Source organism: Cebus imitator, unplaced genomic scaffold (assembly GCF_001604975.1).
Source record: "Cebus imitator isolate Cc_AM_T3 unplaced genomic scaffold, Cebus_imitator-1.0 Scaffold319, whole genome shotgun sequence".
NCBI classification, from domain to species: domain Eukaryota; kingdom Metazoa; phylum Chordata; class Mammalia; order Primates; family Cebidae; genus Cebus; species Cebus imitator.
In genome coordinates, this window is record NW_016107634.1 from 1,209,667 (window position 1) to 1,229,641 (window position 19,975).

Consider the following 19,975-nt stretch of genomic DNA (forward strand, 5'->3'; position numbering starts at 1 on the left):
TTGTGTCCTCTCTTACTTCATTGAGCAGTGGTTTGTAGTTCTCCTTGAAGAGGTCCTTTACCTCCTTTGTTAGTTGTATTCCTAGGTATTTTATTCTCTTTGTAGCAATTGTTAATGGGAGTTCACTTTTGACTTGGCTCTCTGTCTGTTATTGGTGTATAGAAATGCTTGTGATTTCTGCACATTGATTTTGTATCCTGAGACTTTGCTGAATTTGCTTATCAGTTTCAGGAGATTTTGGGCTGAGACGACGGGGTCTTCTAAATATACAATCATGTCATCTGCAAATAGAGACAATTTGGCTTCTTCTTTTCCTAATTGAATATCCTTTATTTATTTTTCTTGCCTGATTGCTCTGGGTAGAATTTTCAATACTATATTGAATAGGAGTGGTGAGAGAGGGCATCCTTGTCTTGTGCCAGATTTCAAAGGGAATGCTTCCAGTTTTTGCCCTTCCAGTTCAGTATGATATTGGTTGTGGGTTTGTCATAAATAGCTTTTATTATTTTGTGGTATGTTCCATCGATACCTAGTTTGTTGAGTGATTTTAGCAAAAAGGGCCATTGAATTTTGTCAAAGGCCTTCTCTGCATCTATTGAGATAATCATGTGGTTTTTGTTTTTGGTTCTGTTTATGTGATGGATTATGTATATAGGCTTATGTATGTTGAACCAGCCTTGCATCCCTTGGATGAAGCCTACTTGAATGAATAAGCTTTTTGATTTGCTGTTGTATTCTGTATGCCAGTATTTTATTGAAGATTTTTGTGTCAATGTTCATCATGGGTATTGGCCTGAAGTTTTCTTTTTTAGTTGTGTCTCTGCCCAGTTTTGGTATTAGGATGATGTTGGTCTCATAAAATGAGTAGGGGAGGATTCCCTCTTTTTGTATTGTTTGACATAGTTTCAGAAGGAACAGTACCAGCTCCTCTTTATACATCTGGTAGAATTCAGCTGTAAACCCGTCTGGACCTGGGCTTTTTTTAGTTGGTAAGCTATTAATTGCTGCCTCAACTTAAGTCCTTGTTATTGGTCTCAAGTCAAGGGTTTCAACTTCTTCCTGGTTTAGTCTTGGGAGGGTGCAAGTGTACAGGCATTTATCCATTTCTTCCAGATTTACTGGTTTGTGTGCATAGAGTTGTTTGTAGTAATCTCTGATGGTAGTTTGTATTTCTGTGGAATCAGTGGTGATGTCCCTTTATCGTTTTTTATTGCATTTATTTGATTCTTCTCTCTTTTCTTTTTTATCAGTCTGGCCAGCAGTCTATCTGTTCTGTTGATCTTTTCAAAAAGACTAGCTCCTGGATTTTTTGATTTTTGAAGGGTTTTCTGTGTCTCTATCTCCTTCAGTTCTGCTCTGATCTTAGTTATTTCTTGTCTTCTGCTAGCTTTTGAGTTTTTTTGATCTTGCTCATCTAACTCTTTCAATGTTGATGATAAGGTGTCAATTTTAGACCTTTTCTTGCTCCTCATATGGGCATTTATTGCTATGAATTTCCCTCTCGACATTGCTTTAAATGTGCCCCAGAGATTCTGGTATGTTGTGTGTTCGTTCTTGTTGGTTTTGAAGAACATCTTTATTTCTGCCTTCATTTCATTGTTTATCCAGTCAACATTCAGGAGCCAGTTGGTCATTTTCCATGAAGTTGAGTGGTTTTGAGTTTGTTTCTTAATCCTGAGTTCTAATTTGATTGCTCTGTGGTCTGTGAGACTGTTATGATTTCCGTTTTTTTGCATTTGCTGAGGAGTGATTTGCTTCCAATTATGTGGTCGATTTTAGAGTAAGTGTGATGTGGTGCCAAGAAGAATGTGTATTCTGTGGATTTGGGTTTGAGAGTTCTGTAAATGTCTATTAAGTTCACTTGGTCCAGATCTGCATTCAAGTCCTGGATTTCCTTGTTGATTTTCTGTCCAGCTGATCTTTCTAATATTGACAGTGGAGTGTTAAAGTCTCCCACTATTATTGTACGGGAGTCTTAAGTTTCTTTGTAGGTCATTAAGGACTTGCTTTATGTATCTGGGTGCTCCTGTATTGGGTGCATATATATTTAGGATAGTTAGTTCTTCTTCTTGTATTGATTCTTTTACCATTATGTAGTGTTCTTGTCTCTTTTGATCTTTGTTGGTTTAAAGTCCATTTTATCAGAGACTAGGATTGCTACCCCTGCTTTCTTTTGCTCTCCATTTGCTTGGTAAATCTTCCATCCCTTTATTTTGAGTCTACGTGTGTCTTTGCATGTGAGATAGGTCTCCTGAATATAGCACACTGATGGTTCTTGGCTTTTTATCCAATTTACCAGTCTGTGTCTTTTGATTGGGTCATTTAGTCCATTTACATTTAATGTTAATATTATGTGTGAATTTGATCCTACCATTTTATTGCTAGTTAGTTGTTTTGCCCTTTGGTTGGTGTAATATCTTCATTGTGTCATTGGTCTTTACCATTTGGTTCTTTTTTGCGGTGGCTGGTACTGGTTTTTCCTTTCTGTGTTTAGTGCTTCCCTCAGGAGCTCTTGTAGGGCAGGCCTCGTAGTGACAAAAATCTCTCAGCAATTGCTTGTCCATAAAGGATTTCATTTCTCCATTACTTATGAAGCTTAGTTTGGCTGGATGTGAAATTCTGGGTTGAAAGTTCTTTTCTTTAAGGATGTTAAATATTGGCGCTCACTCTCTTCTGGCTTGTAGGTTTCTGCTGAGAGATCTACTGTGAGTTTGATGTGCTTCCCTTTGTGTGACCTGACCTTTCTCTCTGGCTACTCTTAGTATTTTTTCCTTTGTTTCAACCCTGGTGAATCTAACTATTATGCGCCTTGGGGTTGCTCTTCTAGAGGAGTATCATTGTGGTGTTCTCTGTGTTTCCTGTATTTGAATGTTGGCCTGCCTTGCAAGGTTGGGGAAGTTCTCCTGGATAATATACTGAAGAGTGTTTTCCAGCTTGGATTCATTTTCCCCGTCATCTTCTGGTACACCAATCAAACATAGATTAGGTCTTTTCACATAATCCAATATTTCTTGAAGGCTTTGTTCATTTCTTTTCACTCTTTGTTCTCTTTTCTTGCCTTCTTGTTTTGTTTCATTGAGTTGATTTTCAATCTCTGATATCCTTTCTTCTGCTAGATCAATTCGGCTATTGAAACTTGTGTACGCTTCACAAAGATCTTGTGCTGTGTTTTTCAGCTCCATCAAGTTGTTTATGTTCTTCTCTAAGCTGGTTATTCTAGTTAGCATTTTGTCTAACTTTTTTTCAAGGTTTTTAGTTTCTCTGCATTGGGTTAGAACATGTTCCTTTAACTCAGAGAAGTTTGTTATTATCCACCTTCTGAAGCCTGCTTCTGTCAGCTCGTCAAATTTGTTCTCCATCCAGCTATGTTCCCTTGCTGGTGAGGAGTTGGGATCTCCTGGTGGGGGAGGGGCGTTCTGGTTTTTGACGGTCTCATTCTTCTTGTGCTGGTTTTTTCCCGTCTCATTGGATTTATATAGTTTTGATCTCAGGTAGCTGCTTGGGGAGGAAGGCTTTTCTTTGTTTGCCTGCAGAGGTGCTGCTGGGCTGCCACGGGTTCAGTGGAGCATCTGCGTCTTTTATTTACTCAGGAAAGTTAGGCTGGCTTCTACAATGGTGGCTGCCCCTTCCCCCGTCAAGCTAGATGTTCCTGGTGGCTCTCTAGGTGCGAAACTCTGGGGTGAAAGGTTTTTTCAGTCTGCTGGGCTTTGTTGAGGAGAGATGGTGGGGGGCGGCGGAACTCGTCCTGCCGTATGGGCTGCTTCCCTGTTTTTAGTTCCCCTTCCCTCTGTGGGGAGGGTAGATCCATCCAGTTGGCTTTCTGGCTTTGGCTCAGGTAGTGCTTCCACCTTGATGTATGCTGACAGCCGCCTGGGTGCCGGCTGAAGTTGCTGTTCTGCGTTGTTTAGGCAGCCTGCTGAGGCTTTTCAGACCGGTGAAGATCCCCTATTCTGTGGATTGTAGAGGTCTTGGGTGGAGCACTGTATCCAAACCGATGTCCCAGAGGGGGAGATGCCCCGGTCCTCTGGTCGATTGCGCGCTCCTCCTGGGTGGGACAGTACTCTGCCTTGCCTCAACTTGCCCTATTTGGTTTATACCCACTGTCCAACCAGACCCACAAAATGAACCTGGTACCTCGTTTGGAATTGTGGAGACCACTCGGTTTGTGTGTCTCTCTTGCTGGGAGCTGCTTTCTGGAGCTGCCTCTCATTCGACCATCTTGGGATCCTCTCGCCAGTTTTATATTTTTAGTACAGACAGGTTTCACCATGTTGGTCAGACTGGTCTTGAACTCGTGACCTTAAATTATCCACCTGCCTTGGCCTCCCAAAATGCTGGGGTTACAGGCATGAGCCACCATGCCCAGCCTAATATTCTAATTCTGTCCTTCTTCATTTACTACTTGAAATATTTCTATAAAGAGAAATTTCACTTCACTTACTATTTGATTACTTAGTCATATAGTTTGAGCTGGAAAGGCTGAATAAGTGGTTCTTTTTCTTTCTTTATACGTTTTCAAATACTGAGTTGGTTCACTAGCATCCTCCAAGGGTGACTCTGGTTTTAAACGGTCTTCAGTTTTTGAACAACAATCTCATGAAAGATTGGGATTTAGCTTCCTCTAGTATTTGCTTGGGCTTGTGACTACTTTGATGGTTGAATACAGTGGAAGTAACACTGTGTATTTTCTTAGTCTGGGTCATAAAAGGTCTATGCAATGTAAGGGAAATTTGAGTGCTAGTGATGATGTCTAATTAATAGGAATTTTTAAAATTCAAGGTAATACTTGGTTCAACTGTCTCTCTGCTTCCATTCCTTCAGTGTCAATCACACTCATTTATTGAATACTTACTGAATCCACTAATACTGCATCCCTAAGTGGCATGCTGCCAGGTAAAACTGTTGAGAAATGAACCAAAAGAAAAGCCCTGCCCTCAGGGTGTTCGTAGCTTGGTGTTTTCAAGGGGGACAAAGGAGTAAACAATCATAATCTGAAGTAGTGAATTCTAAGAGAAAGACCAGGGTGAGAGTGGAAAGAATTGAAATTAGAACAGTTTTTGTAAAATGGGGATGTCGGCAATAATTTCACAGAGGAGGAAGAGTCCCTGGGAGTGGAATTGCCAAGTGAACATGACCATCAGGGAATTAGCCTAAGAGACCACTGTATCCTAGGAGAGGTTTCCCATGGTGGCTTCGAGTGATGACACAGAGTCAATGAAGCTGCGGATGTGGAGAAGGACAGAGCATAGACAGAGTTCTTTAAGCTGTCAATAGGAAGGCTGAAAGATGGAGTGAAACAGGGTTAGATTTGTGCTTTAGAAAGGTTATGTGGATGACATTGTAGAAGACAACCAGAATTTACAACTGGAAGCAGGTAGACAAACCAGAATGCTGGCACCTGAGTCCAGGTGCAGAAATGAGAAAGCCTGGCTGAGCACAGTGGCTCATCGCCTGTAATTCCAGCACTTTGAGAGGCGGAGGTGGGCAGATCACCTGAGGTAGGAGTTTGAGACCAGCCTGGCCAACATGGTGAAACCCCATCTCTATTAAAAATACAAAAAATTAGCCAGGTATGGTGGTGGGTGCCTGTAATCCCAGATACCTGGTAGGCTGAGGCAGGAGAATCGCTTAAACCTGGATGGTGGAGGTTGCAGTGAGCCAAGATCTAGCCTGGACAACAGGAGTGAAACTCCTTCTCAAAGAAAGAAAGAAAAAGAAAAAAGAAAAGGCCTGCAAGCCTGAAGTAAGAAAGTACCAATGAAGATAGAAGGGGCTAGTGAATTCAAGACAGTTGTTTGGACATAGTAACTTACCGTGAAGGGTACAAAAGGAAGGGTATACTCAAATTCCAGGAGGCTAGTGTAGACATCTGGGTAAAGGATAAATGCATTAAATGAGATAGAAGACATAAAAGAGAGAATATCTCAAAAGAAATACACTGTTTTATCTGTTTTAAATTCAAAATCTCTGTAAGACATCTAAAGAAATATAGAAGTGGGCAATTTGAAATATAGAGTTTAGGAGATCTTTCTAGGATGGAGAGATTGTTTTGGAGAGGGAGGGGTTCTTCTGCCAAATCTTTTTATTCTCCTCCTATCATTTGTGGTAAAAAGAGAAATAATAGCATATGGGAGTTGGCCAAAAGGAAATGGAATACTAAAATTATGTAACTTATTTTTTCTCTTTACATCATGTGAATAAGGTAATCCATATACAGCATCAGCTAGCATCAAATGCATGATTGAATCTCAGATTCCAGTGACTTAGTTGCTTCCAAGATAGAGAATCCTATCTAAGAAAAGCAGAGTTAAATGGAGTTTAAGCTGTATGGTTTTGAACATCCTATGCTCTCTAAATGTATACTGGTATATATTTCTCTATTTTCAGACACATTTTATCTTACTGCTTGCTACTCACATAGTAGTCCAGTGTTGTGTTTTTTTCATTCAGGATGAAAGAATCTAATTTGCAGTCTTCAACTGTACATTTATTGAACTAGTATATTGATTATATTTCTAAGAAGGTAAATTATTTGAAAATTCAAACATTTGTTTAAGATTATTACATAAACAGAAGAATGTAGTTATTAGGGTATATGTGTATATATTTTTGCATATTTAATATAGCTGCTATACAATTAAAGACATAACTAGTAGGTCAAACTTTTTAGAAACAAACTATTTTCTTAGAAATTGTTGTATGTGAAGTAATTAAAGGCTATAAACTTTCAAAATCATGAAATACACCAATAAATATATTTGTGCATTGCTTATGATTTAAGTAAAATCCAAAAAGTAGAAAATTCATAGTGGCACTTTAATAAGAGAGCTTTGAAATAGAATTACTGGAATGTGAAAAAAGACTGTTTCTTTTAGACTCTTTATCTTGTAATTGCAAATTTCAAAGCAGAAGTCTTCAATTCATTTTACTGGTTGAAATGCTTTCCTACTAATTAAGATGACTGGGTGCTGGGTAACCTGATTACCTTTCTGGAGTTTACAAAGACCTTAATCAGACATTGTAATTTGTATTTATTTCTGCCACAATTTTCTGCCATTATAGTTTCGAAGGCCCTTTCATGTTGAGCTTGTTTCTAAGTAATTTAAAACTTCTCAAGACAATTCAAAGCATTATTCACTTAGAGGAATTGGGAACCTAATTTGCCATTCAGTATAAAATCCAAAGATTTCAGTCTTGTAAACTTTAAAGAAAGCATGGCCAGTTTTCTTTTTGTTAATTGGAATTAAAAAGTGCATCTTTCTTTATAGTTATGAATTAGGAAAGCAAGAGGTTATTCAGTAAGCAAAAAGTACATGGAGAAATTCTCAGGGTTGAAGTTTTACACTTATCATATATCTTTGTTTTAAGAAGAAAAGGAATATTAAATGTTTGTTTATTTTGATAATATACATAAGAACTAAAGTAAAAATATCTGTTACAATTTTTTACATTTTAAAAAATACATGAAACCATATTTTAAGGAAAACCTATACTACAAATGGCTACCTACTTTTTTATTGTATACATGTATCCTAATTTATGCAATAATTATTCTTTTATGCAAAATTTCCTTTATGAAGCTTTTAGGTTTCTGATATTTTGTATTGCAGATAATTCTGTAATTAACCTAATTGTTTGTAAAACTCTCTTCACATTTCAAATTATTTTCTTATGGCAAATCATAAGGAAATTACTGATTCAATGACATAAGCATTTTAAAGCCTCTTAATAAAAATTATAGAATTGCTTTTTAGAAATTTCATACTCTTTACTTGCCCAAGAGTGGTATACAGAGTTTCTGGATGAGAAGGGATTTACTAGACAGAGTTCCTGAGTCCCCATGACTGTGGTGGTGGGGGATGCTGGAGCCCCTTGAGACGCCAGGGTCACCAAAGGCCAGCCGGCTGCATTCCAGGTGCCATGCGACCACCCTGCCCTTGTGCTCTGAGAAGTGATTTAAATGCCCAGCAGGTGTTGAAAATGGGTTAATGGATAGAGACATAAATGATGTTTAAATATTATGCTTGATAAAACAGTCAGGGAAAAGAATAAACTTCCATCCCTGGAAGGAAATTAAGGAATTATATATGTTTTATTCAGATAAAATTCTGGAACAGTTAATTATGTCCTTCCAAACAACAACATTTGAGAGTAAGGAAGAGTTTATTTTTATTTTTACCTTTTTGTCTTTTTAAAAAAGAAGTTAACTGTGTTTTTTGCATATTTTAATGGCCTATTTATCTTTTATTGTTGAAATAGAAGAGATTTATTCTGGATACAAGTCTTCCGACAGATTTATTCATTAAAAATATGTTCTTTTGGTTTATACTTTTCCTTTTTGTGTTTTTAGTGTTTGCTTTGATCATAAGTTTTAAACATCCAATATTATGAAAAGGGATTAATTTGTGTTAGAGCTTTTTGTGTACTTCCAAAGAAATCTTTGATTATTTCCAGAAAGATTGGGAGGCCATTCTCCTATGTTTTCTTCTTGAAGATTTATAATTTTAGCTTTTATGTGTAAATACGTGATTCAGCTCAAATTAATTTTTGTGTATTGTATAAGATACATATTCATTCGTAAAAGATGCAGTTATCTAGTTTTTTTTTCCAGCACTATTTGTGGAATAAACTTTCCTTTTCTGTAAAATTGCCTTGGTGCTTTTGCTTGGTACCTAGATTCTATCCTGTTCCATTGATTTGTTTATCTTTATTGCCAATATCACAGTCTTAATTAATTGTACGGTAAGTCTTCAGTCTGGTAATATGAATCACTTTGTTGTTCTAACAGTGTTTTAATTATTCTAGGTCTTTTGGCATTTACATATAAGTTTTAGAATCTGTTATTATCTGTAAAAAATTAGAATTTTAATTGGAATTGAATTTAAGTTGTAGATAATTTTGGGAAAAATTAGAATATTAACAATATGAATGTTCCAATCCACAAACATGAATGTGATATATTTCTCCATTTATTTAGATGTTTAATTTCCATCAACAATGTTTTGTAGCTTCAGTGCAATTTTCAGGTTTTTGCACAACTTTTGTTAAATTTATTTCTAGGTAGTTGATATTTTTATGCTAATTTAAATGGTAATTTAAATTTTACATTTATTGTTAGTATGTAGAAATAACTATATGTGTGGCTATATACATATGCACATATATATATTTGTTTATTGGCTTTGTCTTGTAACTTTGTTAAATTCTCTTATTAGATCTAGCACAAGCTGGAGTAGAGTGGTGAGATCTCAGTTCACCACAATCTCCACCTCACAGGTTCAAGCGATTCTCCTGCCTCAGTCTCCCGAGTAGCTGGGACTACAGGCACCTGCTACCATGCCCAGCTAACTTTTTTGTATATTTAGTAGAGATGAGTTTTCACCATGTTGGCCAGGCTGCTCTCGAATTCCTGACCTCAGGTGATCTGCCCGTCTTGGCCTCCAAAAATGCTAAGATTACAGGCATGAGCCACTGCACCTGACCTCCAACTTTCTTAAGTAATAAGAACTAACTCCTTGCTCCTCTTTGACTCTTTTTTTTTATAGGCAGCCCTGCAAGTTGGGGGCCACGGAGAGAGGCTACACCAGTGTCGAGAAGTCATGCTTCTGACTTACAAATCCATCCCCATGCAAGTAGATGGGGAGCCCTGTAGGTTGGCCCCAGCTATGATTCGGATCTCTCTGAGGAATCAGGCCAACATGGTACAGAAGAGCAAGAGGAGAACATCCATGCCTTTACTCAATGAGTGAGTCTGCTCATGGCCTACCTTGCTTAACATGAAGACCTTGGAGAGGAGAGCGCAGAGCATGTGCATGGTCTGGGAACCTCACTGTGTTGGGAAGAGGAGAAACGTCCAGGAGACTCAGCAGTTCCTTGGTTTCTCTCATGGGAACATATAGGTTTTTTTTTTTTTTTCTCCCTGTTTATTGTACAGTTCCACATCCTTTTTTTAGGAGTTATTAGTACGTGAGACAGATGATTCCTCTTCACTGACCACTTGAGAGTGTATTTACTTGAACTAGCAGAAAATCATTGAGAGGGATCCTAGGGTGGTAAAGTGTGTTCAGGTAAATGCGTTTTTGTTTGTTTTGTTTTAGGGAAGCACACAGTTAGCCTGTTCTTGACCCAGGTCGCTTGAAGACTGTGGGTTTCTCCAGTAGCTGGTGGTGGGCAGAGCTGCTGAGTGGTTTGCCTCTATCCCCATTGCATCTCTTTCTGGCTGCCAGCGAATTGTTCCCTTCCTGATGTTCCCATTTTGGGGTCCTCCATACTCTTTTGCTTCAATTCAGTGTTGGCTCTCTGGGCAGTATCCTATTGTCCAGACTTAGCCTGACCCACTATTTCTACCTCTACACACATGACATCCCTCCTGAAGTTTTCCTTTCTGGGGCATGTTAATAAACTGACTTGAGGTAAGGTAATATTGACTAGATATTAAGAATACATATTCATTTTATAGTGTGTCTCACTCCAACTAGTGAATAAGTGTTTGTTTGGGGTTGGAGAAGGGGCTGGAGAGTGAAGGGAATTTTTGGCATCTTTTGAGTATTTCCTGTATATCACGCTGTATGCCTAAGGCCATTTCAGGGCTTAGCCTTTCGTCATTCTCTGTCACAGTGAGGGACTCTCAAAGGTGCTCCTCCTGTTTGTGGCCTGTAATGCATGGTTACCTATTTGCACTGAGTGGCTGGCTTCCTTGTGGTGCCTGAAAAGCAAGGGCATGCTTTGCCATACATTTCTTGAGTCAATATAACAGTATGCAGATGTGCCTAGAACAGCCAGCAACACAGTTACCCTCACTCACTACCAACAGTTACTTCTCTCTCTCTGTGGCGACACATGTTGAAGAATAGCATTAGATAATGCTCTCAGAGTGCTCCAGCTTTTGGCATCTGGGACTCAGTTTGGAGCTGGGGTGAAAGATTCTGTCTGTCTTTTCTCTCCCTCGTTCGCTCCATCCCTCTCTCCTTCCCTCCCCCTTTTCCTCCCTCTCTCTTTTCCTCCCTCTCTCTCTTCCTCCCTCTCTTCCTCCCCCTTCCCTCCTCCCCCTTCCCTCCTTCCTTCCTTCCTCCCTTTCCCCCTTCTCCCCTGTCCCCCTTCCTCCCTCCCCTCCTCCCTCCCTCCCTCCCTCCCTTCCTCCCTTTCTCCCTTTCTTCCTCCCTTCCTTCTCAGACTGGACTTCCGCAGAATTTTTCCTAGATCATTTTCAAGATCTAGGAAAGTGATCTTTTAGTTATGTCTTTCTTTGTTTACATTTTGCATTTAGTAAAACTCCTTGCTCATTCCTCACGCTGCCTGCGCTCCCTGCCTTTACCTTCTCTTAGGTTAAATACACAATTGCTGAGTTTATATATTAAAAAACATTGGATGTCAGTAGTTGTATATAGGTCATCAAATTCCCCCTAGAAATGTTAGAGTTAAGCCATGGACCATTGGTTTGCTAGAAATCTATGAAATTCGAAGTGAAAAACCATCTCTGAAACTGTGCTATAGCCTATGTTGTTGGGTCACTTGTAGTTAGTTTGTTAAGAAGATATGCAGAAGCTAAAAGTTTTGACTGTATACATAGGCAGAGAGCCCACAGTCTTAGTTAGGCCTGCTGCTTCTGTATTTAATAACCATATTCCACATGAAATGATTTTCAGGTATTTAAACAGCTTTTACCTTTGTGTTGAGAATTGGTATTTGCTCAGTAACCATATTGTTAAGAATTCATTTGGCTTTCTTCACCTATAGAAGCACATAAAAAGAATTGTTTTTTATTTATATTCATGGAACACATGTTATATGATGGCACTTCTTGTAGCATTTAGCTGTGCAGGTGTTCAAGAAGCAGCCTCAACTTAAAAATACTGTTACTGGCCGGGTGCGGTGGCTCACATCTGCCATCCCAGCACTTTGGGAGGCCAAGATGGGCAGACTGCTTGAGATTAGGAGTTTAAGACCAGCTTGGTGAACATGGCAAAACCCCTTCTCTACTATAAATACAAAAAATTAGCCAGGTGTGGTGGCATGCACCTATAATCCCAGCTACTCAGGAGGCTGAGGCACGAGAATCTCTTGGACCCACAAGGCAGAGGTTGCAGGGAGCGAAGATCTCACCACTGCGCTCCAGCCTGGGCAACAGTGTGAGACAAACAATAACAACAACAAAAGACCCAAAAATTGTTACTTACTTTCTACCAGGGGACAGTGGTACCTGCACCCAAGCCACCCCATGCCCTCTGAAAGACTTATGAGAAATGGGGGTAATAGTATAATTTTTATTTTATTAATTAAAATTATAAGACTTAAAAATAACAAAAATCTTTATTACTACTTGTGAAAAATTATTCAGTACTATATTTTCAGAAAATCAATACGGTAGCACGTTTTCAAAAGAACGCAAAAAAACCCAGTCACCATGTAATATTTGCTCACTAAACCTTAATTGCTCTCATCTTGATCTTATTTAATTTCTACGATTAAATATTTCTTTCTATTTTACCAGAAAACCTTGTTTTGAAATCTGTGTCTTCCACTAGATTTCCAAGTGGAGTTTCAAGGTCAAGGTCAGCCTTTCCTTTAAGACTTTTCTATAAGTTTCCCTCAACCTTCTGAGCCCTTCAAGCCTTTCTCTGCTTTGGCCATCAATTGTGTGAAGGGCACTGTTTTATCCAATGAAGAAAGAGAAACTTGAAAGACATTTCCCTTATTTCCTGCCTTCCTTTTTCTGCCTGTCTTCTTTTTTCTTTACTCGAGGAGAACTAGTCAAAAGTATCTTTAGAATTTTTAGTTTAAAAATCCTCTGTGTGTGTGTGTGTGTGTGTGTGTGTGTCTGTGTGTCTGTGTCTGTTTGCACATGTGTGTGTATGTTTGCGTGGGTGTGTGTATGTTTGCATGTGTGTATGTGTGTGTGTTCCTAATAAGAAGGTGGCTGTTTAATTCATCTTTAAAAATTAGGCTCCTTTCATACAGCATGTTAACTGAATATTGGAGACTTCAGTGCTGTGGCTGCCTTAACAGCTATTCCCTTTCCATTTAGATGCCAGTGCTCCTGGTGCTTCTGCCCTTTCTCTGCGAGACTGTATCTCTGATCCGTGTCTTCGGCCAGTCTTTTCTTCTAAAAACTGGAGACTCATATCCAAATATGTTAGTTGAGATTTTTACTTCAGTGTTTCATAGTAACCTCAAACTGCATGCTAGAAACTTGACTCATTAACGTCATTTCCTTTGCTTTTCCACCCCACCATCCAGTGAGCCCATTCCGTTCACAGCTGTACACATGAAACTATCATCACTCATTCATCCTGTTGCTGGCTTCTGGGGTTCTCTCAGTCACCTCTACTTCTACACATCTGTGTTGGTCCATTTTTGCATTGCTGTGAAGAAATACCTGAGGCTGGGTAATTTATTTATTTATATTTATTTGTTTATTGAGACAGAATCTCGCACTTTGCCCAGGCTGGAATGCCATGGTGTCATTTCGGCTCTCTGCAAACTCCGCCTCCTGGGTTCAAGTGGTTCTCCTGCCTCAGCTTCACGAGTAGCTTAGATTACAGGTATGTGCCACCATGGCCAGCTACTTTTTGGTAGAGGCAGGGTTTCGCCATGTTGCCCATGCTGGTCTCAAAGTTCTGGGCTCAAGTGATCTGCCTGCCTCAGCCTTCCAAAATGCTGGGATTACAGGTGTGAGTCACTGCCCAGCCAAGGATTGGTAATTTATAAAGAAAAGAGTTTTATTTGGTTCACAGTTCTATAGGCTGTACAACCATGGGACAAGCATCTGCTTGGCTTCTGGTGAGGCTTCAGGAAGTTTACAGTCATGGCAGAAGGTGAATGCAGAGCTGGCATATCACATGGTGAGAGAGAGAGAGAGCAACGGCAGGGGGAAGGCACCATACTCATTTAAACAACTGGTTCTCACATGAACTCAGAGTGAGAGTTCCCTTGTTACCTCAAGAAGGGCACCAGGTGTTCATGAGGGATCTGCCCTTATGAGCCAAACACTTCTGACCAGGCCCCACATACAACATCAGGGATTACATTTCAACATGAGATTTGGATGGGACACACATCCAAACCACATCAACATCCATCAGGCTAGCTACCACATTCTTTGAACTCTGTTTTCTATTTATTTCCCCAGTCTTGAACTCTCATCCCCTCCATCCTCTCTACTGGTAAAGCGGCCAGAGTTCAAAGGTTGTATGAGTTACCTCTCGGCAGCATTACTAAATTATGCTTCTGACTGTTTTCTTGTTCCCACCCTTGCTGCCTTCACATAATCTCTTTTCTGATAGACCAGGTAGATTGATCAAAGGATCTCAAGCCTGTATGCCTTAGCTTCGCAGACCTTTTTGATCACTGCCTTCTTCATTCTCATTGCTTTTTGTTCCAGAGAAGATTGCGATTCCTGGAACAGTAGCCTGTCTCCTACATCACCCTGGTTTTGCTCTCAGGTCCTCTTCTTTCATTGGCCTCTGCACCTCTTTATCTTCTGCTAACTCTTGCTCACAGCTTAGGGCCCTAATGAAATGCTACTTTTCCCAAGAAGCCTTTTCTGTATACTTCTAGCTGTCAGATGTACCTTTACATGCTTCAGTGGTGCTCTTGGCTATTTCCATTACACCACTTACTAAAAATAGTGTAATCATTTACTTACTCCTACCTTCTCTGCTCTGTGGGGGGGCCCCAGGATTTTCCTCTTAGGATCCCCAGTGTCCGTCATAGCTCCTGAGACACAGGAGACACACGTGAATGTTGCATCAGCGACTCACACATGAATCCATTCTATAATGCTATCTCTGCCATGTTACTCAGAAATTGCTTTCTAACATAACATAAATCTAAAATTTCATGAATATAAAAATAATATCCCATGTGTTTTGATCACATTGTCTTATAAGTGAAAGATACATATTTAATAATTTCAAGCTATGGTCCACATGGATAGAAGGAATTTCCATGAGAAATAGTTAACCAGTAGGCCTTCATAATGCCACTAGATCTTCATTTATGCAAAAGGAAAAAATAATGTTTTCTAAAAAATATTTCTTGGTGTATAATCCCATTTGCGGTTACTCTATACAAACTAAAAAGCCAGGTCCCACTGTGTTCAGAATCTCCTCGTTTGTATGGGAGCATATGTCATTTTATCATGGCATAGGAATCTACACAAAGTATGAACTCCAGTAAATACCTTCCCATTGAAAAGTAATAAGGAGATTTATCTAGGTTCATATTCGTATACCAGTAACATGATAGCTAATACACTGGATTATATTCTTTATTTGAAAGGTGCCATTGAAGGAGATCAGAAAGTTAAAATTTCTCTGGTGTTTAGAGAGGTCTTCAATGAACTATCTATTGATAGATAATGTTATCCTTAGTTCTCTAGTAATTTGGCTTACATTGTTAAAGATGATCATTTTATCCAATGGCCAGATTTCTAGTCAGCAGACTTTGAGCTGAGCAATTGGAATCCATCATCACAGGCTGCTGAGAAGTATTATTGGTTGGAAATGATAGTCCTTAGAAGATAAGACAGACAGAGACGGGCTGGAGTTAACTCATGGGTGACTTTGTGTAAGAAGTTATGTATCCCACAGCACAGAGAGATGCGGGGGGGCTAGGTCTATTGCAGTTATAATGAAACTTTTTAAATAAGAGAGTGGAGAGAATAATTATGTAATATCAACAGAACATTTTGAGTTTAGTTTCTTAAATTATACATTTTGTCTTTTGTAATAGCTAGAAAAGACAAACTCCATTATGAAAGAGACTCCTTTATAAAAGAAGGGAGAAAAGGGAGTAATCTATGGTGTTATTTTTTTCTACCCAGAATGTGAGTGTAATGACAGCATTACGGTGATAAAATTAGACTTTCTTGATATTACCTTTGGAATTTCTAAAAATCCTTTGTTGTTTAATTGAAGGAAGTTGAAGTTTTTGTTGAGACACTCTCTTTAAGATGATTGTCTTTTGATGAGTATACCTATAAAGCCTGGGGAATCCTGAAGCTGTGTGATGAAAGGGTTAAATTGACCTTGAATCTTTACAAAGATGAGTTTACCATGCCAGCCTACCACTCAATATGTAAGTGCGTGCCTTCTCTCCTTGGGTGTCCTAATGGGCCTGAGCAAGGGAGGCCATGGTCATCACCCCTGACGCCCCCAACCTGCCCCCCTGCAACAACCCCAGCCTGGCCCTGCTCCAGTCTGTGACTTGCCTAGAACCAGTGCCTTCCATGTGTCCTGTTGGCTTCATTGCTATCACCGGCTTTTTATGGATTATTTCTGTGGCTGGCTTGGTTTTCCTTTTCCTTTCCTTTGCTGTTTGGTGATGCGCTCATTTAATTTCTGTTTAAATTTTGTGTGTCTCTCTTTCTCTCCCCTGGCTTGTTCCTTGTCTGTCCACGCTGTCGCTGACTCTGTCTTCGCTGCTCATTCCCTGCTGCCTCTAGTATTCATCAGGTGCAAACTGCGGACCTGCGGCGAGTGTCTGCTCCCCCTGGCTCCTTCACCATGTGAGTACAGTGCCGTTCTGTTTCTACATTTTCTCCCCAACCTCGTCTCCTCAGGGTTGGACTACCTGTGCCCCTTGCCTTCACAGGTCTGTTCCTCAGATAAGGAAGCCACCTTACCAGAATTGCTTCCTGTTGCCCTCTTTGATTTGAAATGGAGCTGTGATGTTTGTTATGTTCTATGTGCTTCCATCCTCTATCTAAGTTAACAGTGCAATTTTTAGATGAGATTCTTTAGATGAGACACTTTAATTTTTAGATGAGATACAACCATGGGCACATGGTTGCCTGGGGTTGTGTAGAATTCCATACTAACCATTGGTTTTCATGCAAAGTGCATGATACCATTAGACCATGTCGTTACTTATGGCTCAGAGATGAGCTCCAGGAAGTGCCTGCAGCCCTCAATTTCTGGATGGAACCTTAAGATTATGCGTGAAGTTTTGAGTGTGTGTATGTGCATATTTCTGCTTCGGAAGATATAGTTACAACAGTTCAATGACCCCAAACTGTCATTGAGACAGCAAAATGTGTTTTTATGTATATTTAGGAGTTTTTGCTTAATGTAGTCCAGGGTATTTTTTTTTATAGTGAAAATGAAAATTATGTTTTTAGCATTTCAGCTCAGAATTATTTTGTGCTGTCGACTCTGCTTTGTCCTTTGTTTTTTCCATATCACATATGCTTGTCTAGCATTTATTAGGTGTCAGGGACTGTTAGAAATGCTTTACATATTAATTAATTTATTCTCCCAACAACTCTTGGCCATATGTGGTATAATTATCTCTGTTCTATGCATGAGGAATCTGATAGACAGAGAGGTTAAGTAACTTGCCCAAGGTCACACAGTTAATAAATCATGGAGTGGGATTCAAACTCAGGCAGTCTGGCTTCAAAGTTCATGTTCTTAACAATTTATAGTCTGCTGCCTTTCGTCTATCGGGATCCTGTATACTTCTCAAGGCCCACTTAAACGATTATCTTTCCGAAGAATTCTTCTTTGATTCTTGCCGTCAGAGTTAATTGCACCCTCATTGGAGTTTATCATTCATGTATCTATTGCAGTTCTCAAGGTTTAATTTGGTGTTAATTACATTAACTCTGTGTCTGTGTATTTTGCACACTAGGCTTAGGCTATTTGAGATCATTGGCAATATCTTTGTATAAATCTTGTGTTCCCAGCTCTCTTCACAGATTTTACCATGAAGTATTCTGAAGTCAAACTGTGGTTGATTGGCTTTCTTGCTGGAATGAATGCGTAAAAGAATACATGTCTAAATAGCATTGTACAATAGCTAACATCTGGTGAGATGTATGACAAAGCTATTCCTAAAGTTCAGTTATATAATCTTACTTTCAACTCTCATCTTATGGATACTAATTTATTTATTCATTAAAATATGTATTTATTCGAAAACCTTTATTTTGCTCTTGTTCTGCGTCAGGCACTATTTTATGCTGTGTGTCTGATGCTACCTTCCTGGAGCTTACACTTGAGCAGTCAAAGAATCAATAAGAAAATGACATTCAATTACCAATTTGAACATTGTGGAATTCTATATTCTATATAGGCAAGTTCAATACATTTGGGTTCAAGTAATCATTATTTTTAGTGGCTCCATTCATCGTGACCAAAAAATTGAGAATGTTAACAGCAGAAAGGCCTGTAATAATTATCTTGTTTCTTTCATGTGTTAAGTGTTGGTTGTATTTACACTTTAGTCATATATCTTAAATTGGACTGTTTATCTCTTATTTCACAAATGTGTGCGCTACGTACAGTAAAGTAAATCGGTATGCGTGCTTCTGTAGGGCGCAGCAGGCGCTAAGTTGTGGTTACTTTAAAACTTGAATGTTAATTTGAAAATATTTTATATCTAAATATGATATATATTCAATATTACATGGCATAGATTTTCTACCTATAGATAAAACATTTGTATGATAAACATTAAATCAGGATATTATTTTAAAAATCAGATAATAACTTTGGGAGGCCGAGGCGGGTGGATCACGAGGTCAAGAGATCGAGACCATCCTGGTCAACACGGTGAAACCCCGTCTCTACTAAAACTACAAAAAATTAGCTGGGCATGGTGGCACGTGCCTGTAGTCCCAGCTACTCAGGAGGCTGAGGCAGGAGAATTGCCTGAACCCAGGAGGTGGAGGTTGCGGTGAGCCAAGATCGCGCCATTGCACTCCAGCCTGGGTAACAAGAGCGAAACTCCGTCTCAAAAAAAAAAAAAAATCAGATAATAAAACTTTATGAAATATAGCAAGGAAGTAGAGAAAAGTTCAAGTACATCATGTGCATTTTGTGTTTTTTATGTTATGGCAGTGATGACAGCCTTGATTTATCTCACGCTAGTGTCTGCTAATTTTAGCAATGTTGAAAAAACCATGGTAACATTGCTTTGGTCCTGTGAAAGTTAGAAGCCCCAGTATCGTGAAGTGAAATAATCTATACATGTTTTGGGGAGGGGGATTGCTATCTGATCAGCCATTCTCTGCACAGAACAACTCTTTTTTTACAGATGATTTTTTTCTTTGGGAGAACCCTCTCTTTATGCTGCTCTTGAAGCAATTGTTGCTTCCTTGAAGCAGCTTGAAGTAATCTTTTTTTTCTCTTTAGCTTTCAGATGACTTTTTCTCCAGGGATGGAGTACATGGTGGTAACAATGAAATGCATGACTTATTAGGAATTGCAACATACTACTAATGTTTGTGCATATGCAAAATTTCCGGTTTATTCAAAGAAAAATGAAATTTTATGTTTTGATCATATATGACAACATATGAATTGATGAATTTTAATCAATATTATTTAGTGGTCTCATCCAATACGACAAAATAGAACAGATAGAATATTTCTCCACAAATCTTGTACAGGGTAACTTAATGAATTAATAAATTCTTTATAATTGAGTGGCTTCATAATGAAGTAAAGTCCTCATTGGAAGTCACATGTACGCACTACATTTCATAAATCATGAATAGTCATGCTAGATGCTGCAAATGCAACTCCTATTCAGCTAATGCCAAAAGTATGAAATTGCTGAATGTATCTTTCTAGAACTCTCTTAGCCTTTAATAGCTACCTCTTATTAGGTCCTGTTGTCCTCCTGCTCTTCCCCATCAAAATGAGATAATGTGTTTCATTTACACCTAATTTATTCATTGCTTTCATCTTTCAACAAACATTATTGAGTGTTTACTTCAGTTACTAGATACTCTGTGGGATATTGGAGATGCAGAGACGAGGAAACTAAGGTTTCTGCCCTGGAGAAATGAACACACCAGGAACAGACCCAGTTGTGTTGCCTATGACACAATTATGGTACAATGTGACAAGCATCCAAGTAAAGATTCTGGTTGTCCATCCATATGAATGATTTTGTATTGAACGTTTGTTATATTAGCTTTTATTTTTAATATTTAAAGTTAACAGACTGCAGACTTGACTTTTCTGGT

General features: G+C 38.9%; 1 protein-coding gene across 2 annotated transcripts in view; it reads left to right on the plus strand.

The window, feature by feature from the left end:
• Window positions 1–19,975, plus strand: part of DGKI (diacylglycerol kinase iota) — a 450,254-nt gene that overhangs the window by 283,332 nt on the left and 146,947 nt on the right. Inside the window, exons 19-20 of one of the 2 annotated variants that reach the window (XM_037729856.1) lie at window positions 9,546–9,745; window positions 16,445–16,507. In XM_037729856.1, coding sequence (XP_037585784.1) covers window positions 9,546–9,745; window positions 16,445–16,507 — 263 coding nt within the window. The remainder of the gene's footprint in view (window positions 1–9,545; window positions 9,746–16,444; window positions 16,508–19,975) is intronic. The other variant, XM_017504298.2, reaches the window with a different exon arrangement.